Source organism: Culex quinquefasciatus, chromosome 3 (assembly GCF_015732765.1).
Source record: "Culex quinquefasciatus strain JHB chromosome 3, VPISU_Cqui_1.0_pri_paternal, whole genome shotgun sequence".
NCBI lineage: Eukaryota > Metazoa > Arthropoda > Insecta > Diptera > Culicidae > Culex > Culex quinquefasciatus.
Genome location: NC_051863.1, coordinates 156,514,660 through 156,542,608, shown reverse-complemented (window position 1 = coordinate 156,542,608; position 27,949 = coordinate 156,514,660). Strand labels below are relative to the sequence as shown.

The 27,949-nt window shown below is 36.8% G+C and overlaps 1 protein-coding gene and 1 pseudogene across 1 annotated transcript in view; both read right to left on the bottom strand.

Moving 5' to 3' along the window:
• Window positions 1-5,135: 5,135 nt before the first annotated feature.
• LOC119769311 lies at window positions 5,136-8,345 on the bottom strand (annotated as a pseudogene).
• A 4,630-nt stretch (window positions 8,346-12,975) lies between these two features.
• LOC6042304 (vesicle-associated membrane protein 2) overlaps window positions 12,976-27,949 on the bottom strand; it is a 49,444-nt gene continuing 34,470 nt past the window's right edge. The window contains 2 exon segments of the mRNA XM_038262932.1: window positions 12,976-14,196; window positions 23,364-23,415. Of these exon segments, the coding sequence (XP_038118860.1) occupies window positions 14,024-14,196; window positions 23,364-23,415 (225 nt within the window). The 3' untranslated portion in view covers window positions 12,976-14,023.

Sequence of the window (27,949 nt, the reverse complement as noted above, 5' to 3'; positions counted from 1 at the left end):
TCATTGGCAGATCTGTTTCTAGTTGTAATGTACGACAAGACTATTGACGGACGTGACAGGTCGGCAGTTAGTTTTCATCTTTTTTTCTCTAGTATTTTTTATTTCCTTTAAATTTGGAATACATCATAGGTTTCTTTTGTATAGATCTCCGATTAGTTACATTTTCTTATTTAATTAACTAATAATTTAATTTATTCCGGGCCTTCTTACTTTGAATCACAATTTCAGATTTTCTTTATTCAGTGTTAAACTTAGATTACCGTAACCGCTCAAATCATCCAAGTTCTTACTACTCACATCAACACTAATTTTCTTTCACCTCCCCCCTCCCGATCCCCTATATCTTCCGGTGGTGTTCATTTGGTATGCAATACTAGTTCGGCCACTACCCTTTTTTCCACAAGAAACCGGACTTGGACTGACTTGAGGCCGCGTCCCCCACCTTGCTCCGTAAAACGAAAACGAAAATGAATAATTAAATTTTGAATAATTAAATATTGAAATTATGAACTTATTAAATTATTAAATTCTTAAATTTGTAATTATTCAATTATTAAATTATTAAATTTTTGAATAATTAAATAATGAAATTATGAAATTATGAAATTATGAAATTATTAAATTATTAAATTATTAAATTATTAAATTATTTAATTATTAAATTATTAAATTATAAAATTATTGAATTATTAAATAATTTAATTATTAAATTATTAAATTTTTGCTGTTTTTTTAGTTCGGATCATTTTCGAGTCATATTTTAGTTTATAGAAATTTAGAGAAGAAAATAATAGAAATTTCGTGTTTCGATTTTCCAGTGTAAAGTTTTGAAAGTAGTAAATCCCTAGATTTTATAAATTGGTGATTTATTTTATGGTTTTAATTTTTTTAAATTTTCGAATTTATTTTTTTCCCTGAATTTGTTTTTAAAGCAACGATATTAAAAGTGTTGCAAAAAATGCTAATATTGTTTCAGAAATTGCAAAAAGGGTTCCATTTGGTACAGGTGGGATATGAATCCCCAAACTAATCAACGGTACTGATCCAAATGCCTTCTGTATTATTCTTTTTTCGTTTAAAATTTCATTCATTATGTTACTCTCTTCTTTGTTTGTCGCGATTTTTTTTATATGGCGCGGATTTCGCGCGGATTGGGTTTTGGGGTCGGCGCGGATCTGGCGCGGATTTTTTCTCGACTTTTCCGTAACAACCCTGGACTGAAAAACCAAGTCTGTCATATAGAAATTGTCAAAATCGGAGAGGGTCGGGTACAAAAGTATCAGAAAAATTCCTGATTTGAGCTGGAATTGCTCAATATCCAAACATTTAATAAGTTTAATATTGTACAAAATAAAAAAATAAATAAAAAAATGGAAAAATATACATAAAACTATAAAAAAGCAATTAAAAATAAATCAACCACTCAATCTCTATTTTTTAAACGATGTCGCATCCTTAAGGGTTAAATTAGCATAGATTTGAAATTTGAATTGTTGAATTTATTTTTTTTAACTAATTCTTTAAGCTGTAGATCTTTTGAATGCTTGGATTTTACCCAATAAATCAATAACTTTTTATTTTATTTTTCTGGATATTAGAATAGGATCCTTAAGCGTTAATGTGATGAAATAAGTATGAAACCCAATTAAAGGTTTTTAGAATTTTATCAGGGGAACAATCGGGTTCGCCGCTTAGTTAGTTAGGGAAGTTTTTTCAATGGTCGTAGTCTAAGGAGGAGTATTGGAAGAATAGTAACCTACGACCAGTTGAACAGTTAGCATAGTTACCTAGTTGTTGATTGCAAATAAATATGTATTCTCGTTTCAAACCTCAAACCCATTGGACGTGTTTTACCCTGCTAAAAGGTTATGGGCCTTTGCACCAAGTCAAGAAATTTTGCAAGTAACGGACGGAAACGGAAGTTTTGAAGATGCCTAGAACTCGCCGCAGTGGAGGAAGCTTTCCGGAAGTTGCACCAAATGGAAACGGTGGTTCGGTGGAAGTAGCTGCAGGTGGAAGCGGCAGTGGCCAAGGTCCGAATGGAACCGGACAAGCGGCAAACGGAAACGGAGGAGCCGGCAACGGCGGGAATGGAGCCCCGCTAGCCCAAGTAAGGAACGTTCGGGTCACGAGTTCGGTGGCCATGCCGGCGATCGAGAAACTAGCGGGTCGGGAGAACTACTCGACGTGGGCGTTCTCGATGCGGATGACCCTGATCCGCGAGGGCAGCTGGCCTGCCGTGCGACGAGCGGAAGGTGACATCGTGACGGAAGACCTGAAGGAACGGGCGCTGGCTACGATCTGTCTGGGTGTAGAAAACACCAACTTCGGTCTCATCCAGGACGAGGAAGACCTGAAGGAAGTCTGGAGGAAGCTGGCGGCTTCGTTCCAGGACAAGGGTTTGCCGAGGAAGTTCGGCCTGCTCAGGAAGCTGACGTCGATTCGCCTCGAGGACTGCGCGAGCGTTGAAGAGTACGTCAACGAGCTTATGACGACCTCTCACAAGCTCACTGCGATCGGTTTTAAGGTCGACGATGACTGGATGGTAGCTTTGCTGTTCATGGGACTGCCAAGCTACTACGAGCCCATGGTCATGGGTCTGGAGGCCTCGGGGGCTGCTCTGACACCGGATTCAGTCAAGGCCAAGATCCTTCAGGACGTGAAGCACGAGAAGGGACCCACCTACGCCGGATACGACAGTGCGCTTTGTACCAGGGGTACAAGTTCGAGTCGGACCAGGGAGCCGCTGCAGTCAAGATCAGAAAAGCGATGTTTTGTATGCGACAAGCCGGGACATTTTGCGGCCAAGTGTCCAGAGAAGCGGATCGAAAAATCGAAGCCTATAGCCTGGTTCAGCACGGACACGACGGGTGGTATCCAAGCAGGCGCATGGTACTTGGACTCAGGAGCATCGTGTCACCTGGCAACTTCGGAACAGAACTTCAACGGAGAGGAGTCTGTGCAGTTCGTCGTTGGAACGGCGAACAACGGTTCGATGACGGCGGTCTCAAGAGGAAACGTGGCATTGGAGTGTCCAGACGGCAGCTTGAACATTCGTGGAGTGCTGAAGATCCCAGACCTGGCCTCGAATCTGCTCTCGGTGAGTACAATCTGTAAAGAGGGCCACACGGTGATCTTCACGGCAAGGCAGTGCACGGAACTGGGAGAAGACGGTAAGCAGGTCGCTTCCGGGAGAGAAGAGGGCGGACTGTATCGATTGGCCGAGATGAAGCTGTCGCCGAAGATGGACGAATCGGTTGTGTGTCGACCGGAAAGGGCGTTTCTGGTCAACATGGCGAAACTGTTGGAGAGGACGGCAGAATCGGTTGCAGAGGATGAGCAGCCGGACACGAACGAGCGGACCGTTGCGGTAGACGGTGATAGTGAAGCTCGTGGGGAGGCTGGCCTTGCGCTCCCGCCGCAACAAGATAGAACCGTTGACACTTGTCAACAAGAGTCGAGGCACAGCGGCCGGGAGCGCCGTTGTCAAGGCAAGTACGATGACGTTTGTTCCGGTACATTTTCTGTCGCGGATTTCTATCCACAGCCTGCTACTGTAAAAGACGATTATCTCTTGGAGGACGGTTCACTGAGTGTCGAGGTCATGCGGCGACCTGACTGTGAAGCTGGGAACAGATCCAATCTCGACGGCGGAGCTGATGCGAGAGGTCAAGCAGCTGCCGTACGTGAACCAGAAAGAGGACGAATGAGCGAATTTACGGTTCCTGCGTTCAAGAGGTTGCTGTCTATCGAGCTGGACGAGTTTGCCGACGTGGAATCATACGTGGACGAGTTCATGGCACTGGCTCGTGGTCTGGTGGATAACGGTTACGTGATTGGAGAACCAATGCTCGTGGCGTTGTTGCTGATGGGACTGCCGGTGAGCTGTGATTCCTTGGTTCAGGATGGAGAGCTCAAAGATGTCGCTGGACGCTGCGAAAACTCGGATTCTTCGGGACGTTCGTTTGTTGCAGGAAGAGTTCGAAGGAAGTCGGATGGCGCGTGAGTCCGCCGAAGGTCTAGGAGATGAAGGCGATACCGATTGAGGAGGAGTCAGGGGAACAATCGGATTCGCCGCTTAGTTAGTTAGGAAGTTTTTTCAATGGTCGTAGTCTAAGGAGGAGTATTGGAAGAATAGTAACCTACGACCAGTTGAACAGTTAGCATAGTTACCTAGTTGTTGATTGCAAATAAATATGTATTCTCGTTTCAAACCTCAAACCCATTGGACGTGTTTTACCCTGCTAAAATTTTAATCTAGTTTTTTTGTCAATTTTAGTTTTTAATATCGAGAAATTAAAAGAGAGTGTGCAACATGGAGTTAAACTTTCTGTGCAGTTGCTGTGAAGGTTCCCATGGCACTTTGAAAAATTTAACTCCATGTTGCACGCACACACTCTCACTTTTAATTTCTCGATACATATTTTAAATTTTCTGAAATGTCTGGATTTTTTAAACTAAAGTGGACTCTCACGTTGTCGATGTTGAAGGGACCGTCGAGAGCGGGAGTTATCAAATTATAGAACGGAAAATCAAAGCATGCTATTTGAAGGGACTGAAAAAATTATTGACAGCAGGAGCAATATTGATATCGACAGCCAGATAGTCGACTGTATTTTCTTTAATTATAAAAAAAAAAAATGTTTTTGCATATATTTTTTTTTATATTGAACTAACTATTATGTTGTTTGACTCAAGACATGGGAACAATCGACATTATTTGTGACAGTTGACTGACCTCGTCTTTCGTTTTCGGAAAAAATTAGAAATTTTAGAGGACTAAAAAGGTATATTTTGCGATAGACAGCTATTATAGCTATATAAAGTGTAGAATGGTGCAAAATCTGTTAACGGAGTTTTCGGAAAAATAGCATCGTCATAATTTTAAAATTCATTTCAGAAGAAAAAGATAGATCGCAATCAAAAATAAATTAATCTCATTGAATCATTTATTTTATTGATTATGATATTTGAAACACGATATTAATAAGTTTGAAATAATAAAGTATTCTGCAAATTTTGTCAAAATCAACGAACAAAATCTGTTTTAAACCCTATAATGATTATTTCCTTCAAAATAACAACACAACCTTATATAAAAGTTAAGTATCTTTAATCTCTTTCTATGAACCTAGTCAACATCCGTGGTTGTTTGAATAATCGTCCGTCTCTTCAAATCTTGACGTGCTCCCGGCATAGTCGCTGGCCTCCCGAAGTGCCTGCTCCAGCAGCGTCTCAAACTGCGACGTCTTGACCTTCCTGCTCTTCATGTTGCACACCTCGGCCGCATTTTGTCCCTTGGGAGGCAACACCTGCCTTGAACACACCCCCCACCAACTTGAGCCACTGCTGGGCGTCAAACTGGGTGGTTTGGAAGGCGGCGGGGACAGGCGCGTGCCTTGACCAGGTCGTCGGTGATGCTGATGACCAGGACGGGGCGATCGGGGAAGTACCGGGTCGCTTTGCTCAGCTGAACCTCCTCCATGATGATGGACGATTCGAGAAAGTGCACGAGGAAGGGGTGGGCGGAGAGGGGTCGTTCCTGCTGGAGGTTCTTCATCTCGATGTCGATGAGTTCGCGCAGGGACTCGCGGGTGTGGTCCTTGAGGCGTTTGAACAGGTCGTTGATGATGTCGAGACAGCGCTGGCGTTCGGCGAACGGGAGGGTGATGTTGTTTTCGGAGCCGACGAGGAGGACGTTTTTCAGGCGTTGCATGCGGGCGTCCATGTTGGGCACGTCGCTGATGGTTTGCTGGTCCATGTCGTGCTTGAGCTGGCGGACGTCGTTGCCGATTTGGGCGCTTAGTTGGTGAGCTTTGACGGCCGGTTCGCCGGCTATGGCGTGGAAGGTGAAGCAGCCGGGTTTGGACTGGGCCAGGTTGGTGATGCAAAAATCTTGCAGTTCTGCGGTTTGTTGGGCGTGGGTTCCGCAGCAAAACTCGGTTGAGGTGGAAGCGCCGATGTCGACGAGACGGAGACCTCGTTCGGGGTAGATCTCGCCGGGGATGGTGGTGACCTTGTTTAGGTCTACGTCTGACGCGTTGCAGACTCGGATTCGGACGGGTTCGTTCTGGCGAATGCTTTGCCTGACGATGGTCTCGATGGCATCGACCTCGTCCGGACCGACTTTGGCGCCACAAACGGCCAGTTCCAACCGGAGACCTTTGTCGCCGACGACGCTCGATCGCTGGCACATTGGCACGCCCAGGACCTTCCTGGTGGCGGCATTCAGCAGGTGCGTCGCCGTGTGATGAATTATGTGGAAGTTCGCCTTGCGGCGTCAACCGCTAGCACGACTTCGTCCCCGACGGAGATCAATCCTGTAGCGGCTCCGTCTTCGACGGAATGTATCACATAACCTTGGCACTCGCCGACGGACTTGACCTCAAACTGTACGGCCGGATCCGCCGCGAGCCAGATTCGTCCGGTGTCACTTTGCTGGCCGCCGGCCTCGAAGTAAAAGTTGCTGGCTTCCGTTATCACATGGCAACCCGAGGTCGCCGACTTGACTATTGAGGTAATCTTGGTTTTCAGCTGAGGAACGTCGTACGTTTGCTTGTCCCCGTTGTAGACGTAGTTGTACTTGTACACGTTTCGAGTTGGACCGGCTTGGGTGGAGCTCAGCAGTTCGCGCGATCTGCCGAGGCTCTGCTGCAGCTGGTTGGCCAGTTCCAGCTTGGCCCCTTGCTTGAGCTGCTTGGAGAAGGTTTCGTACCCTGCTAGATCGAGTTCCAGTCGTTCAAAATTGGCGATCTTTTCGAGAAGGTCTTCGTCCAGTCCGTACGTGTCGTACATCTTGTGGATAAACGTTCCGTCCAGTTTGTTCGCCCCGTTTAGTTTACGAATCTCCTTGAGGGCGTGCGGTAGCCCCGGGTGGTCGATTAGTTCCGACTCGTCGATCCAGGGGTTTCGTTTGAGAAGGTCACGTGACTCGGAGGTCAGTGCGGATCGGAGCTGCCGGTAGCATTCTTCCTCGTGGCGGATGATCGCAAGGGATTCGGTTTTTTGTCCATTTCCGGGTAGGTTTCGCCGAGGATCTCCACCACCACGGGGACTAGTTCGCGCAGAAGGTGAGGACTGCCGAAGGTGCGCTCGGACAGGGAAAGAGTGCGGCGTAGAATCCGACGAAGTTTATGGCTTTGTGATGGGAACATTCCGTCGGACAGGCATGCGGTTATCATCCTCGTGTGATCCGCCACGATTCGATACGCGGTGTCAAGTTCGTAGTTCCTATGTCGGGCGTCAAACACGCCTTGGTATTTGTCCTTTCTTGAAATCTGTTCCATCCGTTCAAACAACGGAACGAACAAATCCGTGTCATAGTTGCTATTCTTTTGCTGTAGATGGGCCACAAGCCGCTCCAAACCCAAACCCGTGTCCACGTGCCGCTGAGGAAGATCTGTAATCCGTCCATCGCCCAACCCCCGATTGTACTGGATAAACACAACGTTCCACACCTCGGTCAGGTCTGGCAGTCCGGCGTTTACATATCGGCTCCGCTCGGCCACGTTCCCAAACTGATCCGAGTGGTCAATGTGAATTTCGGTGCACGGTCCACATGGCCCAGAACTACCCATCTCCCAGAAGTTGTCCCGCGCTCCAAACGGCAAGATTCGTTCCTCCGGGATCCTTGAAAAGAATTTCAACCAATTAGAATCTCAACTGCTTTCACCATGTCTCCAAACTCACCCCAAGCTGGCCCAGATTTCGCGACACTCCAGATCCGCCGGCAGTCCCATCGCAGCGTCCCCGCCAAAGTACGTCACGTACATCCTCCGCGCATCAATCCGATAAACATCCTTCAGCAGACTCAGCGCCATCTCACAAGCCTCCCGCTTAAAGTAATCCCCAAACGACCAATTCCCAGCATCTCGAAAAGTATGATGGTACCCATCCGTCCCCACCACCCCAATATCATTGTGCTTCCCCAACCCGAACACACTTCTGCGAATTCACCGCCCTCCTGCACGGAGCCTCCCGCCCCCCAAAACACACTCTTAAACTGGTTCATCCCGGCGTTGACGAACGCAATCGTCGGATCGCTGAACGGAACCACCGGGCTGGACCGCACCACCCGATGGCCATGGTCGCGCACGAAAAGTCCAAAACCGCCGCCGGATCTCGGCCGAACTCACCTCCGGCACGGGCGCCGAGTGGCGGGCCGATGCGCTGCTAGAGGACCACGCGCCGCGGAAGCTGCGAAGACGTCGGGAGGCGCGCAGCAAAGGATGGATCATCCTCACGGACCGATAAGGAAGGAATCGACGATTGCGGATCGGATTTGATAAGAGGGCGAGAAAACGCAGACCGGCACGTCGCGGTCACAGGTCGAGCTTTTGTTTACGTTCGTTTTGACGTTTCTCGGTGTTGTTTTTGTTGTTGGGGCAAATGGGCAACCTGCGGTGAGGGGAGAAACTCTGGATTGGTTAGGGTGGTCTGATATTTGAAAGCTTTACTAAATAAAAAATACATGAAACATGAAACATGAAAAATTGCCGGACATTCACGAACATTTTGATTTGATGTGATAACCAACAGGGTCACAAGGATGACCTATGTAGCGGTTACAGTGGCTCAGACTTAAAGGGAGCATCTTCAAATTACTGCCGTATGAAGGGCCAAAAGGGGATGGTTGGATGCGAACAAGCAAAATCACTCACGGTGTCCTCAGGGGAAGAGAATCTCCTTCCGACAGTAACCTCCAAAAACTCCGAAAAAAATCTGACAAAGCTGAAAAACAGGGCTCGCACCCTGTTGGGGGCCTAAAAGGGCGCGGCGGACAGCTGGAGACTGACAGAGGTCAATAGATGTAGAAATTAGACAATCCTTTAGAATTCTATAATTTATAAACAATTTCCCCCTTGTGTCGTAGTTCTGGTCTTCCACTATCTACATCCAATCTCCGCCATTACAGCACCGTCCACTGCCCTGATGCTCCCTCCCAATCCCCTCGAGATGTTAAGAAATTTCGTATTTTAGAAATCAAGAAACATGAAATTTTAGACATTTGGAAATACAGAGAAACCTCTTTTCACGCGGTGGCGTTACGCTTTTATTTCGTCGATTTCTAAAACCATATAATATTTTTGCATGCTTCAAAAGCGTTTTGTAGATTTGAACAAAACCTACAAGTTGCTTTTAAGAGATTGCAAAATGTTGCATCGTTTCAGAGAAATCGACAAATTAGAAAAACGTAACAAAAAAAAAAGCAAAGCAATCCTCTTTAACGACCCCGGGTCTTTGTGGGCTCTGTTGCAAGTTTCTGCTCATTTCTAGGGGTCCGAAGGTTATGTGTGGTGAGTCACCCAAAACCTCTTTACGCAAATGGACCAATGTTTTACTTCCCGTCCGATAGAAGGCCAGGAGGATAAGGTGGGAATCGAACCCACGCCCCAACTTAGAAATCGGCAGCCGATGTCGCTAACCAGAAAAATTTAACGCACCGCGTAAAAGAGGTTTCACTGTACAGAATTTAAGAAATTTAGAATTTTAGAATTTAAAAAAAATAATTTAAGATATGAAAAATCTTTAGAATTTTAGAACGTTTAAATTTTTAAAAAATTAAAATTGAGAATTTTAGAAATTTAATTTAAAAATAGAAATTTTTAAAAAATTGAATTTAGAATTTAAAAAATTTAGAATTTTGGAATTTGAGAAATTTAAATATTTTGAAACATAGTGTTTTGAAATTTAGTATTTTAGAAATATGGAATTAAGAATTGTAGAATTACAGAAATTTAGAAATTGAGAATTTTAGAAATTTAGATCTTCAAAATTTAGAACTTTAGAAATTTTGAATTCTGACTTTCAAGAATTTTAGTAATTTAGAATTTTAGAAAATTAAAATTTCAGAGATTTCAAATTTTAGAGATATGGAATTTCAGAAATATAGAATTTCAAAAAATTTGAATTTAATCAGTTTTGAATTTTTGAAATTTTAGAAATATTGAATTTTAGTAATTTAGAAAAATAGAAGTTTCAAGATTTAGAATTATTGAATTTTAAATTTTTTTGCTATATAGTATTTTAGCTATTTAGAATTTTAGAAATTTAAAATTATAGAAATTTAAATTTTAGAAATTTAGAATTAAAAATAAATTCAAAATATAAAATTAAAAAAATAAATTGAATTTAAAGTTTTAGAAATTTTGAATTTTAGAAATTTTGAATTTTAGAAATTTATAGTTCCAAAATTAAGAAATTTGGAATTTCAGAAAACTTTAAATATAGAAATGCAGAATTTAATAACTTTAGAATTTTATTAATTTAAAATTTTATGGATTTAAAACATTAAGAATATTATGAATTTGGAAATTGAAAATTTATAAATTTAGATGCACAAAAATTTAGAAATTTTAGAAATTAATAATTTTACAAAATAAGAAGTTTAAAAAAAATAAATTTCAGAAATTCAGATTATAGAATTTTAGAAATTAATAAATTTAGTGTTTTGAAACTTTTAAATGTAGAAATACAGAATTTAAGAAATGTAGAATTAAAAAATGGAAGTACAAAAGTTCAGAAATTTAGAATTTCAGAAATTTTTAAATTTAGATTTTTGAATAATCAACAATTTAGAAATTTAGGATTTTATAATTTTAGTCATTAAGATTTTTAGAAATTCAGGATTTAGAAAAAATAATAATTTTGAATTTTAGAAATTTAAAAATGAATTTTAGAAATTTTGAAAACTAGAATTTTATCAATTTAGAATTATTGAATTTTAGCAATCAAGAATTTTAGAAATTAAAAATTTTAGAAACTTAGAATTAAATAAAATTAAATTTAACAAATGTTGAGTTTTAGAAATTTTGAATTTGGGAAATTTAGAATGAGGGCTGGTACAAATATTTTTTGTCACCAAGTATTTGAGTGTTGTAGTAGCGTTTGAAAAAATTAAAATATTGAAATTTTTGAATTTTGATGAATTTATATTATGTTTGCGAAATTTTTAAATGTAGAAATACAGAATTTAAGATTTTTTTTAAATTTAACGTTTTAGAAATTTAGCATTTTAGAATTTGTAATTTAAATTTAAATCGCAAAATAAAAATTTGTAAAACAAATTGTAAATTCTGAAGTAATAAATTATTTTATTTAAAAAAACATTCTAAATATTTTAAAGTTTTTTAATTAAAAAATTGAGAAATTTTAAATTCTTATGTTCTAGAATTTAAAAATCCTTAAACTCTCATATCCATAAATCCTAGAATTAAAAAAATAAAATTTAAAATTCTTATTTTCTTAAATTATTTATTTTTTTATTTTCAAAAGTTAAAGTCGAATTTCTGAATTTTAGAATTTTAAAATTATAAATTTTATTTTACAAATTCAGAATAAAAGAACGGAGTATTAAAAGTTTTGAACTTTTTTTTAAATACAAAAAAATACAAATAAAAATGGTATTGTCATCATTCCCAAATTCAAAACGCTCTTCTATTTACATACACTAGGTAATTGTCTTTATTTAATAATTAATTATATTGTTTATTCCATTATTATTTATACTTTTTTCTTATTCTTCTTTCTCCGTGGGTGTTGTCTTTCCTTTACTTTGTATTGATTTTCGCCACCATGTTTCGCGTGTTGTTTGCTTTGTTTGGTTTCCACTCGCTGTCGCTTTGCGAGCACTGTTTACTCTTTTCATTCGTTTTTTCAACATCGTTACCGCTAATCGCTTCTGGTTCTCCCACAAAAGTATAGATAATAATTAATAGTTTTTACAATTTTCAAAGCTATATATATGTAATTTTTATATGTTTTTTTCCCATTTTCTTTTTTTTTGTTTATTATTATTTGTTTTGTCAGTATATATATGTTCATTTTTTTGTTTGTTTAAAGATATTCAATCGAAAAGGAAAAGAAAATAAACCCAACGTTTCCATGAAATATTTCCTCTATTAAATTTAAGTTAATTACATAACACATTGTTTGCTTCAATTGTTTTCCATCGTTTTACTTTTACTCTCAAACGTTCAATTTTGATGTGTGTTTTGTATGTCTGTCCCTTTATCTGTGTCTGTGTGTGTGTGTTTTGAATGAGACTTAAACTGCTGAGCTGAGTAGCTTTGGTTTGTTTCTTTCTTTCTGTGAGTGTGGAATGTTTTTGTTTTGCTCTGCTATCTTACGCTTTGCTCTCTTCTGTCTGATATATTTTACTTTTTAACTTTGTTTTATTTGTTGTTGTAAACTAAACTTTTTTCTTTCTTTTTTTTTCACTATGTGTTGCATCGTTGAGTTGAGTTTATCATTTTTTGTTCTTTGTATTATTCTTTCATATTCTCGTGATTAGTTCATTGCGTGAAACTAGCGGAAAAATAAGAGCGTTATTTTTTTTTGTCTCACTCTTTTCATACGAAAAGAGAGGGAGAGAGGTTTAGAAAGGGGAGTCAGGGCACTCTAAAATGCCCTGGCTGCAGCTAGTCGAGGAAATACGCATGATTATACAGTTATTTTGGTGTAAGTTTTACAAAATGTCTGACAAATTATTAAACCAGTTTCCCTACCATGTGTGTGACCAGTGGATATGAATTTTTGATGGATTGTGGCGAGCTGATTTCGTTCAAACGATTTCTCCACTTAGGGAATCTAATCGAGGGAAAGATTTTCGCTTTGTTCTTTATCTTTACTTTTTTTGTTGTATTAGGACACAGAGAGGTGTTTTCGAGGAAAAAATCTGATTGATTATCGTGACAATGCTTTTTTGTTGTTGTGTTAAAACTGTTCTACATTCAGCCTGATTGAAACTTGAAAAAATGGTGTTCACATTTGCGCGCCACTGAATACCGGCCTTCGTCGTTTGACGTTTCACCTTTATGGCAGTGAGCGCCATTATGGCGCGCGCGCTCGCGTGACATTTGCTAAGAAGCGTTCTATTTCAGTGTGGTAAACAACATTATGCACGGTGTGCGCTGGATGGAGCCAAACTAAACAAAATGGCGGCGTATGTGTGTGTATGCGATTAAATCTTTTTTCTTTTCTATTGAAACAATGACAAAAGTCGTACCGTTTTAACGTGTTTTTTCTTCTTCTTTCTTTTCTCGCTAATGATTATATCGGTTTAGTAGTATTTTTTTTTGCTTGTTAGCTTGCTGGTTTCCCACTATTTTTTGTTAATTGTGTCCTATAGTAAATTTGTGTTTTCCTAAAGTTCAAATTTATAACAATTTTTGTTTGTTCTAACTCCATGCTGTCTCGCTCTCTTTCTTCTTTGCCATTATAGCAAACCAAACAACGAGTCTGGGTGTTTGCTTATCTCGTTGAAACTTAAGGATATTTGTTTTTTTTTCTTTTCTTTTGTGAAGTTAGTCAACGAAAACTTGTGTAGTTTTGAGTTGTTTTTCACTTTGATGTCTATTGTTGATCTTCTCAGTAGTTTCTCACAGATTTTTTTGTTGGTGTTTTTGCGACACTTGGAGACATGAGAGTGCATTTTATGGTTGATTGGTGGAATTTATGTGTGTGTTGGTTTGTTTTTTTCTCGAGGGGTTGCGTTAAGTGTATTTCTTGCTGTAACTTTTAGTACTGGTTAATGTAACTGGGTTTCGTTTGAGTATCATCATTAGAACATTTCGCACTTTCTTCTTTATTTTTTTATTTGTTGTAAAGAAGAAAGGCTCGTGGAAAACTTGGAGTAACGTTCCTAACGAAGAATGTATTGTTTGCCCTTTTTTGTTTTGCAACTTTTTAGACAAAACATTAAACGAGATCAGTAACAACATATAGAAATTTATTTAGTTAGGTATAATCAATGACAAAGGTAAAAATAAACGATCTTTTTTTTAGTTTTTGGTTTCTCTTGTTCGATAAATATGTATAATAGATCATATGTAAAGAGTTTGTTTTTCGTCACTATATACGTTAATTATTTTGTTCAAATTGTTTCATTTAATGTGAGCTGTGTGTGTGTGTCTTTTTCTTGTTTTTTATTTTTACCTTTTTTGAATAACTTTAAGTTTTTTTCTTCTCCCTCTTATGATTTTGTTTCTCTCTGGCTGCTGCTGCTGCCTAATTTTCTGTGTGTTTAGTTTTTAAACTGATGCTGATTGGAAACTAGCGATGCAATGTCCTGGACGAGTGCCGCAGGGGCTGCCGCCGGCGCCTGGCCTCCTTGGACCTGCATTGGCATCTGCTGCATCGGCTGCTGCGGCATCATCATCATCGGCTGCTGGGGTTGCTCAGCTGGCATAAATTTCGCTAATCAGTTTTCAAAAAAGAAAAAAATAGAACGAAAAAAGAAAAAAAACACGCATTAGCTCAAACCTGACCCCGGTGGCAACTAAACGCACACCAAATCCTTCGGAATGACCTCTCCCGGATGGAGAGAGACGGTTCCGGCGGTTTTCTACACGCGGAAAAGAGCAAACCAAAAAAAAATGTTCAACTTTACATTGAGTCGAGAGACAGGTGTTGCTGGCGCTAGGTTGTACAATATACACAGGTTAGAGAGCGAGAGTTTCACACAATCAACATTGGCAGCTACGGACAAACCACGCTTGCTACGGTTAGGTTAGGTTTAGTTTGTTAGTAGTAGGCGCAGCCGCGATGCAATTTGGGTCGCACCACCTGCTTGCGGCGTCACCTCACCGACCCTGACGATGGCGAAACGTCAATCGCCAAAGTAGGCTGGTGGCGCCGCCAGTCGGTGCCGTTCCCCCCAGCTCGAATACATTTACACGCAGGCTTGCTTGGGTTGGGTTGGCGGCGTTTAGAACATCTCAAATACAGATAGGTGAAGGGTTGCTAAGGTTGCAGCTTTGTTTATACTCTCTCTTCCAGAAGAGAGTGTTTTTTTTTTGTACAGGCGAATCGACTACCGGAGGTGAAACGAAAATCTGCGATGCGAGACAGTGGGTGAGAGAGCGACGCTCTCTTGCTCACTGTCTTGCTGGCATTTTGACTGCTCCTCCGGAGCGATTGATCTAGAAAGCGACAACAACAAACAACCGGAGGGAGAGAGAGAGAGTGTGTGGGCGCAACTCGGACAGTTGTACAGAGAACACGAGTGTCGGGTGGTTTTTGTGTGGACAGACGAAAGAGAGTTTGTAACGCAGTTTTGGAGGACTTGATGTTTGTTTTTCCTTTTCTAGGAAATTGCAGAATAATTGTTGTTTTTTGTGTTTTGGTGCATAGTAAAACTTGTATCATTATTGTGTGTATAAATCCGGCTGGTAATTTCTTATTTTTTGAATTGAAATGTTCTGTTCATCAAAATTAATTTAAATTATTCGCATCACTGTGCAGATTAGATTATCTGTAAAGTTTCAGAAAATAGTTGATAAAATCCTTTTTTTCTTTGTGAGAATTTTCGTAAGTTTTGCAAAATTATAGGGAATGTCATAGTAACATGATTATTTCTATTTGTAAATAAACATAAACTGTGTATTAAATAGTGTTCAAGTAATAATGAACAATCGGACACCACTGCCTTTGCATTGATTATGAAACTGGCAGCATTTAAAATGTCAAGGTTGTTTGCATTAATAATTATTTTATTTCGAGTTAGAAGATAAAAAATGGAAAAAACAAATAAAATATTTTTTTTTCTATTTTTTTTTGGTGAAATTTGCAAATTTTGGATACATTTGTTCAAAATATTCTAGAGGGATTCACTTTTCAAATGATAAAAAAAACATGTTGCGTTATTAGTGTGGCCATACAAATCTCCATACCATATTGAAAGTTGTCCATACGAAAAGGCTATTGAAATATTCTGTATTTGAGGGCGGATTTTCTGATCGATTGTTGTCGTGGGCGAAGTTGTTGATATTATATAATAATAAATATTTGGACTTCTCAGAAAAAAAAATCAATAATGAATAACGTATTTTTATTGGGCTTTTCACAAAAAAAAAAAATATTGTCAAAAATTGTATTGAGGTCATCCATAAATCAAATGGACTTATTTTTTTATTTTGAAATTCTAGAATATCCACATCGTTTATGCATGGCCCCTTGGCATTGCCGCCAATTGAATTTTCACCAATTTGAATTCATAGCATAGATCAAAAGATTGCTTTTTTGTAGAGCGTCCAATTTCCCGGGGTTACAAATTTCTCGGGAACCGGGAATTTCCGGGAAATTTAAAATTTACTGAAAATTGTTGTGATCTTGGTTCTGATTAATATTATGCATCAAAATTGTAAAGGACAGCGACTTTAATGGTTGAAACAAGTTTGAAGATCACACTCATGTTAAAAATCATGCAACTTCATGATTTTTTCTGATTTTATTAGCTCCAATCGTACATTAATTCAAAAAATATCTCAGGTACTTTTTGAAGAAAGTATTTTTTTTGTGTTTAGACAGTAAAATGAAAAAAAAAATAAATATAATGAAAATAAATGTAAAATGAATCCATACTCCACAGACATAACATTTATTTTCTTGCCTCTGTGACCAGATTGAGAGAGTGTGGTTTTTCCCATAACGTTAAAATGAAAAAAAGCAGAAATTATGTTTTTCATGACACATAATTAGAGGTGGGCAAAAAAAGAGCGAACCGCTCAAAGAGCCGATTCACTGAAAAGAGCGACCGAACCATGACCGCGGTTCTGTTTTAAACTCCGGTCTTTTGAAAGAAACGTTTCGATATGGCATGATTTTGGTTATAAATATAATTTATTGAATTTCCAAAAAATATAGTATTTAGAGGAACTATACCGTTTTTCAGCCTATTTCTATTATCGGCCTATCGGCACTTTGAACATGAATTGCAGCTTTCATTAAGTGTTTTTGACTGTTCCAAAGTAATAAATAGCTCAAATAAAAGTGAGCAAGCAACTCTCCATTGTTGATACATCTTGAAATGCGGAAAACGGCAAAAGTGTTGAGAATTGGTCGAACGGCTTAGTGTGATTAAAATGGGTATATTTCCCCTAATTTGTTTTTGAGAAATGAAAATGCAATTTCAAAAAATTCAATGCTTATAAAAATGAATCCCAAAAGTAAATGATTTTCTAAACAAAATGAAATGAACAACAAAAAAAAACAAATTAAAAAGCATTTGGGGTCGATCAAAAATATTTGGATTTTTGGTGAAATTCCGTTGTACAGTAGGTACCTAAAGTGAATGTTTTTTTTTTGATTTAGAAAAAAGTTCATCGATACTTCGATATTTTGAAAACTAATGATTGCAAAACAACTGGGGATGTGTAAAATGCATTTGAAAACTCTTTTTTCATTAAAATGTCTTGCTATTATTTTTTTCCGACTTTGGCCAGAGTTGAGGGACATAAACTATAATATTTGGTATGGTCATATTTATAAAAGTCCAATGTGGAATAACTTATAAAATCACACGCTTCTTGGAAAACCCCTATTCATTCAAATTTTGAAAAAAAAAAAAACAAAAGAGCCGTTCAAAAGAGCGGCTCTTTTTAAAGAGCGAACGAAAATGAGCGGCTCCTAAAAAAGAGCGGTTTTGCCCACCTCTACACATAATTATTTTAAAACAAGTCATACTGGTTTCAACACTTGAACAAAATGGCAAAGCTTTGCCTTTGAAATCTAACTTCTCATGTTTGTTTTACTTCAACCAACTCAATTATTTCAAATACTTCAAATACATATTTGCTGCACCAGTGCTCTATAAATCTGTTTCTTTAAATTGTAACTTATTGAATACTAGGTATTGAATAAATCCAAGCAATTCTTCTTGAACAAAATTATTTGAAAATTTTTACGACACCTATTCGATTTTCAACTAATTTGATCATGACAAACAAAAACGTAAAAATCTCAATTATGCTTTGGCGGTGAAATAACACCAATTATTTTTTAAAAAGCTTACCTTAATTGTAATAGAGCAATTCCATGCCAAATAGGGAATCGGTTGTACCCGACCCTCTCCGATTTCAATGAAACTTTATAGACATGTTATCCTACGCTTACATAAGCCATTTTTATGTATATGGAGCCAGTTCCACTGGATAATGACATTTGAGAAGGGCGTAAGTGTTTTAAATATTTTTGTAATTCGGAATTTAAATATTTCTGTATTTCGAAGCCGTTGCATCGTATCAAAAAGTGGTCAAAGACTAACTTGTAGGAAATTTGACGGGCTTTTCGGTAAAAATACACTGAAAGAAAAAAAACACTCAACTTTTATAAGATTTTTTGATTTTTAAGTTTAAAAGTCAAATTTGAGGGGGAGCCCACGATTTTTTTTCGTTCAAAATTTGTGTGAAGATAGCCTAAGATGTTACAAAAAGACTCACGAAAAATGCAGGATGGAGCAACTCACCTAAAAAAAATACAAAAATCATTTATTGAAACTGTTTTTTTGAAAAGTGCTCTAAACGTCAAAATTTTCAAAAGCCGAATACGGGAATCGATTCTCCAGACAATTTTACATAAAAGTCTCCATATTGACTACTGTCCTAAGTCCAATCTTTGTGAAATTACAGCGCTTTTAAAAATAAAAATGTTGAAAAAATAGGTTTTTTTATGGTTTTTGGCAATTTCTATATGACAGACTTGATTTTTCAGTCTCGTAAATGTTTTTACCGGAAAGCTCGTCCAATTTCCCATAACTTTGTCTTTGACCACATTTCAATTGGATGTATGGGCTTACAGTATTTTTTTAGGTGAGTTGCTCCATCCTACATTTTTCGTGAGTCTTTTTGTAACATCTTAGGCTATCTTCACAAAAATTTTGAACGAAAAAAATCGTGGGCTCCACCTTCAAATTTGACTTTTAAACTTTAAAATTAAAAAATATCATAAATGTTGAGTGTTGTTTTCTTTCAGTGTATTTTTACCGAAAAGCCCGTCAAATTTCCTACAAGTTACTCTTTGACCACTTTTTTATACGATGCAATGGCTTCGAGTTACAGCAATATTTAAATTCCGAATTACAAAAATATGTAAAACACTTACGCTCTTCCCAAATGTCATCATCGAGTGGAACTGGCTCCATATACACAAAAATGGCTTATATAAGCGTAGGATAACATGTCTACAAAGTTTCATTGAAATCAGAGAGGGTCGAGAAAAAAGTACCTGAAAAATTCCTGTTTTGTGCTGGAAAATTCAATAATGTATCTTCATTAAGCAAGATCTATTTCCAGTTGCTTCAGAAATTAATATTATCAGAAATAAAACTTGATTTTTTTTAAATAATTTGTTCAATAATAAATGAACCAAACAGTAAATTAAATTGAACACAATCATGTTGAGTTTTTTCATTAATTTAGTTTTTCACGGCATTTAAAAAAATGGTTCCAAAAACTCAGAAAATGTATACTTCTACTAAAATTTCAGGAAAATATTTTTTTTTTCGGAAGATCTCGGGATTTTTTTCCCGGGACTGGAAATTGGACGCTCTACTTTTTTGTCATTTAAAATACCCTAAATGAAAATTTTCAAAAAAAAAAGTTATTTTACGCAATTAATTTTTATGTCGAAAGTTGAATAAGAAAATTTATTTAGAGTGTTATTATTTTTTTGTGGGAAGTCCTATGCAATACCAATAACTTTGCACACAGCAAAAATCCGATGGTAAAATCGCGTACACATCATCGTTCGTCAAAAATGGCACCTAATTTTACTTACTGCATGTACAATTTTTGTAAACACAAAACAAAAGTTGCAGCCGACGGGATTCAAAAACCTAGCCCCATCAGTAAGGACTGGCGCCTTAGCCCGCTCGGCCATCAGAGGCATATAAAAGCTTTTGCATTTCGGTCAAGTAGGTTTCCCATACTGATGGGCTACATATTTCAGGGTGTAATATTACATAGAATTCCATGAAATGATGCAACATTTGTTTTACACCCAGGCCTTTTACACGCAGCAACGCGGCCTTTTGCACGTGGATTACTACTTTTTTTTTGCTGTGCAGTATACACCAAATCAAATTTCAAATTCTCACTGGGTGGTGGTGTTTCTGAAAAAATAATTGCACCAATATATTTTTCGGAGTTTCATCATTTTGTAAGAAAGGCTCTATTTCACCTCTGGTGACATTAAATCGGGTTTTTGTAAGGATAGCTGCCAAAATTGTTTCGAAATTTGTATGCAAGAACTAATGATGCAAAATATCTTCTTTGATCATAGAAAAAGTTCACACAAGTTTGATGAAAAAATTAAAAAAATAATTTATATAAATTAGATCATTTTTGAGAGAATTGTTCAATGGTGATGTGATTGAGAGTGACGTATTTTAAAAGAGATTATAGAGTTATGTTAGATGTGAATTTTGATGTGACTGTCATTTCTCATGTCTGGTGTCTTCCTTGTAATAAATAGTAGTGAGTACAAATATTATATGAACAACGACATTGGTAAGAAGAATGTTTAAAAAAAAACAACGGAGAATTGATTATATATGTTTTGTGTACTCGTAAAAAAAAGTAGTGGAAACTTGCAAAGAAAAAAGTACACGCTCATTCAAAATCAATTAGTTTTTGTCAAAATCAAACTTACTCAAATTTGACGAAAACTGAGTGATTTAAAATGTGAGTGTAAAGAGAAGGAAAAATGTGTGAGTTTTGAATGTTTGAAAGCGTGATGCTTTGAGGGTATATTTCGAAAGTGTTGAACTGGAACAAACTGCTTCGTTGCGTTTTTTTTTCTTCTTGAATTGAAGTTTAACATTGACAATGAATGACATGCAGTGTAGCTAAGGGATTTCTACCGTGAGTTCTAATTCTATTTAAGCCTTATTAGATGTTTAACATTTATCTAATTACAAATTACAGACACTAATGGTAACTACGAAATAATCATGCATTCATGAGCTGTGTATAATTGCGAAAAATTAACAAAAGAAGAAAAACAAAAAAAAAAAAGTAACAAAAAGAAACTTGTCATGCTTGAGAAACGAAAATACTAAGTAGAGATATAGTTTCAAAAAGAAAGAAGACATCAGAGACTCATCGCAGAATGACATGGCTTTCATGACTTCCAAATGTAAAGGTTAACTCTACACTCTCATTTCAACGTGGTTGAAACATAAGTTAAGGGGGTACGGGAAGTTTCGCAAAAAACATGGCCGCTCGGCCATTGCCGAGAAATGTCAAAATCAAGAACGGGTTGTCATACTGCTTCGCAGATATTTCGACGGTAAACAAAACAAAAATCCAGTAAGTGTAGCACAGTGTGTGGGCGTGTGTTTTCGCGAATTACATCAGTCACAAAACACGAGCACGATAGACGGTGCAGTTTTTTTTGGGTTCGATTTTCAATCGCTAGGTGCAAATTTATGTACAAAATAAACGTTAACTTAAAATAGACAGGGAGGGACCAAAAAACAAATTTTCTACCAATTACTAAATTTTACGAAAACTAAACACGCAAAACAAATCTTGCTTCCAGACAGTTGGGTTGACAAAAAAAACAAAACTAATAGGGTGATACTGCATTGCTTTTGCTCGGGATTAGGTTACGTTTAAAAATATCAGAAAATTTTGTCCATACTGTTACTATTTTTCAGATTTTTTTCGCTGTAGTAGCTTGCCGAAGGTGGTGATAGTAGGTAGGTAGGTAGGTGGGTAGTAGACAATAACTTGCTTTAGACGTAAATTATCTGCTCTGCGGCTCTGTGTGTTATGGATTAGAGGATTTTTAGCTAAATTGCTCCGCCAAATTCGACAAACACGTGTGCTTGCGCTTGCGCAGTCTCGCGAGAAATGGAACAATGTCTGCAAATTTTCTGTTATTTTTCTGAAGGGCGCGCGCTCCACGTTTGCTCTTTTGTTTTTTCTTTGCGTTTTGGGGCTTTGGATTTTGGAATATATTTGATTTTTGAGGTTGGCCGTGATTTGCAGATTGTTTTTTTTTTGGTTTTTGGTTTAGTTTCTGGCTGCAATTTGGAAAAATGGAGAAAAAGAGAAAAAAAGAAGAAATAGAATGAGGGCGAGAAATATAAATTTCGAAAACGTGACTTACGTCACTTTGGTGGTTACTTTTTTCCCGGAACAAAGTTTAGTGTTTTGCTAAATGGTATTATTCTGCCGTGATTCAGTCAGTTATAAAGGTCTCGGTGTAGTGTGAAACCACAGAAAGCAGAGGTAAATCTTTTGAATTCCATCAATTAAAAATTTAACGTTTAATTTAAATGGTTGGAAACTCACCACAGCTATCTTGAATTCACCACAGCGCATTCACACGCGTCAAAAAGATATTTGACATTCACATTTTGTGCGTGCGTTATGTTTGACGTAAAGCTACACTCAAAATCAGAAGTACCCCTCAAAAAGGGTTCTATCTACCCTTTATCTGTCATAACAAGGAAAACAAACCCTTTTTGAGGGTTACTTCCATCCTTTTTTCAAGTTTACCAGTAGTAACCCTTTGCAGTAGTAACAACAAATCGGATGAGCCGTGGTGAATTCAACATTACAGTGGTGAGTTCCTGCTGACAGTTTAAAATGACCGGTAAATTTCTGATTGAAGGTTTTTTTCTGAAGAGATTTACGTCTATTTTTTACGCGTGTTTGTATAGTGTTGTAATGCGCAGAGAAACAAAATAAAAAAGGATTTTTTTTCTATAGTTCAAAACAAAGCATAGTTGTAAATTGATGGTTTATTATTAGACAGAAAAGTTTGAAACACGACATAAAAAATGTTTTAAATGTCAAAATCGACGTTTTAGCAAAATTTGAAGGAAAACAACACAAACATAGTAAGACCTTAAAAGATTTTAAATGAAAGTGACTTGAATGAGAGCACAAGAGACGAAGAAATGACGCGCTATAGAGGAACGTTGTAGAAGCTTGTTTTACAATGAAAAGTTGCAGAAAATAAAAACAACGGTCGAACCTGAGACGGATCCCTATAGAAGTTTTGTCCGTTCTTTCGTTTGTCAGTTCGTTGGTCGTTTGTTAAGTTCGTATTGTCCTTGTTTCTTTTTAGTCCTGACATTTCAACGTGAACTTTAAAGTCTTTTTAAAACTTTCCCTATGATGGTCGTGTTTTTTCTTATTTAATGTCACTCGTGAAATGGGCAAAACTAAACGTGTGAAAAGGTAATGACTAAACGGTTTTATTGTATTGGTTTGCTGTTTCGTTTCCCCACTCTTTTCTGGTTTCTTGGGTTATTATCAGTTATCTAGATAGGTATTTTGATCTTTTCAGTTATTGGTCTACATGAAGTTAGCTACAGAAGGGGGAATATATTTTGATTAGTACAATTGCTAGATTAGTTTCACGATCGCAGTTCAATTTCAATGATCACTTGAAAGAGTTGCAGTGTGTTTGTAAAAAAATATCAAACATCTTTTTGTTGTGAATGTCGGTGTTAGAAAATCACACTGAAGTTGTCGTAAACGTGTAAAAAATTGTTGCGCATGTTAAACAGTCACAGGTGGTGTGGTATCACATTTATTCACAGTTTTTTAAGTGGGTGATTCGTTACTTACCTACAAGGATTCCAATTATAACAAGGCCAATCACACCCATAATTATCATCATCTAAAAAAGAGAAACGTTGGTTATATAGCGTAATATTTACTTTGCTGTTTTAATGTTTTTTGTGTTCGCTGAGGTCAGTAGCAAATTTTGCGTGTAAATGACCAGGGGTTCTTTTTATTGTACAATCAATTGTTTTGCATCAACAACAAATTTACATGAAACACTTTAAAGCTTTATTTTTTCCAGCAGCATCCAATTGCTTACCTTTAGAATACAACTATAACCATTGAATTCGCTATGCCAATGGTCGCAACGCTTGCTTAGAGCGTATCCTAGACCATTTACCTTCCCAAAAAGCGTCCAACTCCAAGCTAAATTTACTTGGAGATACCGTGGAGATTTTCTCTTATCCCCTTGAAAAAAAAGAGGAACATCAACACTTCCGTCTTCCAAATCCCTTTCCCTTGTCCCTGGTGCGTGGTGGATGATGGAATCGGTTCTTTTTCCAAATATCAATTCCTAGGCAACCTGGGCTAAGACAATCATCACATCAAATGGCGAAATCCAGTCTGCAATAGGCTAAAATCACCGTCTCCTAGCGAGGCAACAAAGGTCCAAAAAAACAAATTAAGTTTTTTTTTGCTTTTTAGGTGTTTTTGAAATACATTTTCAGTATAAAATATTAAAATAACACTTAAAAAGTAGAAAATGAAAATTTGGTTACTTGGACATTAAAAAAAAATCTGCTGATTTCAAAATCTTAAGGCCGTTGCAAATATTTTTTAAAGTTTATGTCGCCCCCTCCCCGCTCCAAAACTTGTCCGAAAAATCAGGGGGCAAAAAATATTTTTTTTTCAAAAAACTTCAAAATTTTCAATAAAATAGATGCTAAATGAACTGAAAAGAATCTAAAATGCTTTTTTCTGCATTGATAATCATATTTAGCATGTTTGGGCTGGTTTAAAAATATATATATAATGCACAGCAAAGCAAAAACTTTTTTTTTTACAAAAACTTTTTTTTTGCGAAAACTTTTTTTTTTGCAAAAAAATAAAATTTTCATCAATACTATTTTGGAATATTTTGGAAACTAATGATTGCAAAACAACTGGACAGATGCATAATGCATTTCGAAACATTTTTTTTTTTCGTTCAAATGTTAAAACCATGGCTCGTGCATTCAATTTTTAAACTTTTTTTTTGTGCTGTAAAATAAAGGCGAATTAAAAAAATCGGAAAAGAATGTTCAGTATTTTTCGATTGCAAATTTGAAAGTAAGAAAAAACAATAAATTTTGGTACACTTTCAATATTTTTGAAAAATCATGAAATGTGGATTTGGAAAATTGTAAATTTACAGTCAATAAAAAAATGGGTGATTTTTTTAAGAGTGTAACTATTTTTCTTCATTATCCTCAATATAACCTACAGCTTAACTGGAGACACCAAATCCATTAGAAAAAGATACAGATTTTCGAATATTTATTTTAGAGTGTAACAAAAATGGCTTTTTTTAGCGTGCAAATTGAGCTCAAATCCCAAATACAGTCATGCCCCGGTTTTGCACTGAAAAATTACTCAAAATTTTTCATACATTTTGATAGTTATAATATTTTTTGTGAAATACTCAATTTTTTTACATAACTACGCACCGTAAACCGGGGTGACTTTGATAGGATTTCAACTTGTTTTTGGAATATTTTCCAACAGGTAAGATTTTTCTCAAGATAATTATTTTTAAAACATGTATTGGTGTAGGCCACACAAAGTCTATGCACTATTTTGGAAAAAAAGTTTTGTCAATAGTGTTTAGAAAAATAGTTACGTTAAAAATTCTTAGTTAAAATTCCGGGGTGACTTGATAGTCATAGTTTTTCTTGTTAAAGTCATATTTAAGATGTTCAAACTTTATTTATACATCAAATATACCATCACTAATGTAGCTGATATAGTTTTTAAGAAAAAAAATAATCAATGTTTATAGTTAGTTAACTTAGTTCATAAACTTTTTCACAAAATACATATAAATTTTAGGTAAAATTGTTAAAAAGTCGGAATTTTGCCTAAAACTTGTTAAAACTAGTTTTGTTTATAAAATTACCGATTTATATTGCATTTTATACTGAATTCGAAGCACGAATCACGAGATTTCACATTTGACATAAAATTTGTTCAACTGAAATAGCCTGTAAATTTGGAGATTTTTTTATTGTGCTTTAAAACCACATGTAATTTATTATTTACAAACTTATTTAACCTTCTCTTAAAGGAAATTGTCCGAAGAATCCGAAAATGCATTCCGTTTTCCGATTCAAAATCATGTTCATTGAGAAAAACACTGAGAAGTTTAAAATAATGACTTTCATCAATTTTTTTTAAATATCATTAACTAACTTTTTAGCTTTTCAAAATTTTATGAAACGTTTTTTTTTTGAGGTACTTTGAACACTTCTCTACCACGGTCAGTATGATTCTAAACCATTCCGTACGTATTTTAATTGTACTCTTCATTATGCGGAAAAATCGTCACCCCGTTTTACGGTATTACGAAATGTATGCAAAATTTCCGATCATTTGATACCCATATTGTAAAATGCTGGAATTCTGAGTACTTTTTTCGAAAATACATAGTTTTGTAGAAAAAAAATATTTCACAAAAATATTATCACTATAGAAATGTATGAAAAATGTTTGACCACCCATACTATAAAATACTGAAATTTTGAGTATTTTTTCGAAAATACGTAGTTTTGTGATTTTTTTTTTAGTATTTTCAAAAAGTACATAAAAATAACAAAACACAATACAATACGTATTGTAAAAACACTGAATTTTTTGTATTTTTTTCGAAAATACATACTGTATTCATAGTAATGCATTCTGCTAAAACGCTCAACCAAACCACAACGAAAATACGTAGTTTTATGAAAATTTTGAGTATTTAAAAAAAATCAAATTATTGCCTTGGCGTTCTCGATTGCGAGATTCCTACTCGAAGCTTAGGTGTCCGAAGGCTTGATTGTTGAGGCAATTGCAAACCTCTTTTTACACCTATGCTTCCATCCACCTCGGGATTCGAACTGACGACCTTTGGATTGTGAGTCCAACTGCCTACCAGCGACTCCACCAAGGCAGGACCCAGGGAGACGACTCCTACACCTGGACTGAGCTAACGAGCTAACCCTCTAGGTTAGACCGGGGCCAACATTCACTTCCCCATCCGACGGATGGCGTGGTCAGACAAATCTCGTCTCGAAAAATGCCACCGGGACCGTCTGGGATCGAACCCAAGCCGACTGGGTGAGAGGCAACCACGCTTACCCCTACACCACGGTCCCAACCCAGTATTTTCAAAAATGTTTTTTGAAACTTTCGAAATGTATGAAAAAATCCCGATCATTTGATATTCACATAAAAAATTAAATATTTTTCCGGAAAGAATGCATTTTCAAAATATTAGAAAAATACGTTTTTTTGTAAAAAAAAATCATGTAATTATAATTGCAATGGATATAGCTGACATCATTCCGATTCCAAAACACTAAAAGTTTTTGAAGTTAAGATGATTTTTCGTAGGATTATATCAAATGTCTCCCATACAGCCAAAATCCAATAAACTGTGTGCCTCAGTTATGCACGCCTCGGTTTTGCATCCCTCATATGCGGTGCTAAACCGAGGCATGACTGTATGAGCTTCATAAATCTAACAAAACTGGCGCACCGCCTTTGAATTTAAAATGTTATTCAATCCGTAAAAATATGTTTTTGTAAAAATTCAACTGATATCACGAAATCTCAAGACTGTGTTACCAGATTTTTTATCAGGGGTGACCAAAGTAAGGCCCGCGGGCCAAACATGGCCCACGAGGTATTTTTTTGTGGCCCGCGGACCCATTTTGGATGATCATGTAAATGGCCCTTTGACGCATCTTGTACTTCACCGTTGATCATTTTCAAAGAAAATTGATCATCTCTCTAAAATGCTCTGTATTGAATTCAATTTTACGAATTTCTGCACCAAAATCAATCAGCATGTACCGGTTGCAATGATGGAAGCCTTCACGTTAAGTGATTTTATAATTCCAGGAAATTAAGGTTAAGTTTATGCCTATTTGAACACGTTTCGTAATAGGTTGAATTGGGTCCTAAAATGGAGCTTAGCTTGCTGATATTATTGTTTGCAGCGATAAAGCTTATTTTTCTGAGTACAATGACCCTTTGTACGACCACAAAGAGTTTAAAATGGATTTTTAAATCAATTTTGAAAAATTAACCTCGCGGTCCTTCTTGACAGAAAAGTTCCTACTTGACAGCTCGTTCCAATGGAACCATAGTTGATCCATCGAAAAATGTTGTCCTGTCATAAAAATTTTTGCATTAAAATGAAAAAGTGATCAGAAATGGTTTTCAATCGTGTTTTTACCGTTGTACATAAAAATTGACAAAGGGCTTTAGTACCCAATTGTGGTTAAAAAGAGTAAATTATGTAAAAAATTTCATCAAATATTTATTGACATATTATTAAAATTGGAGGAATAATATTCGAAAAATCCTTAAGAAAATATTTATAATTAGGTTTGCACAAAATTTAAAAA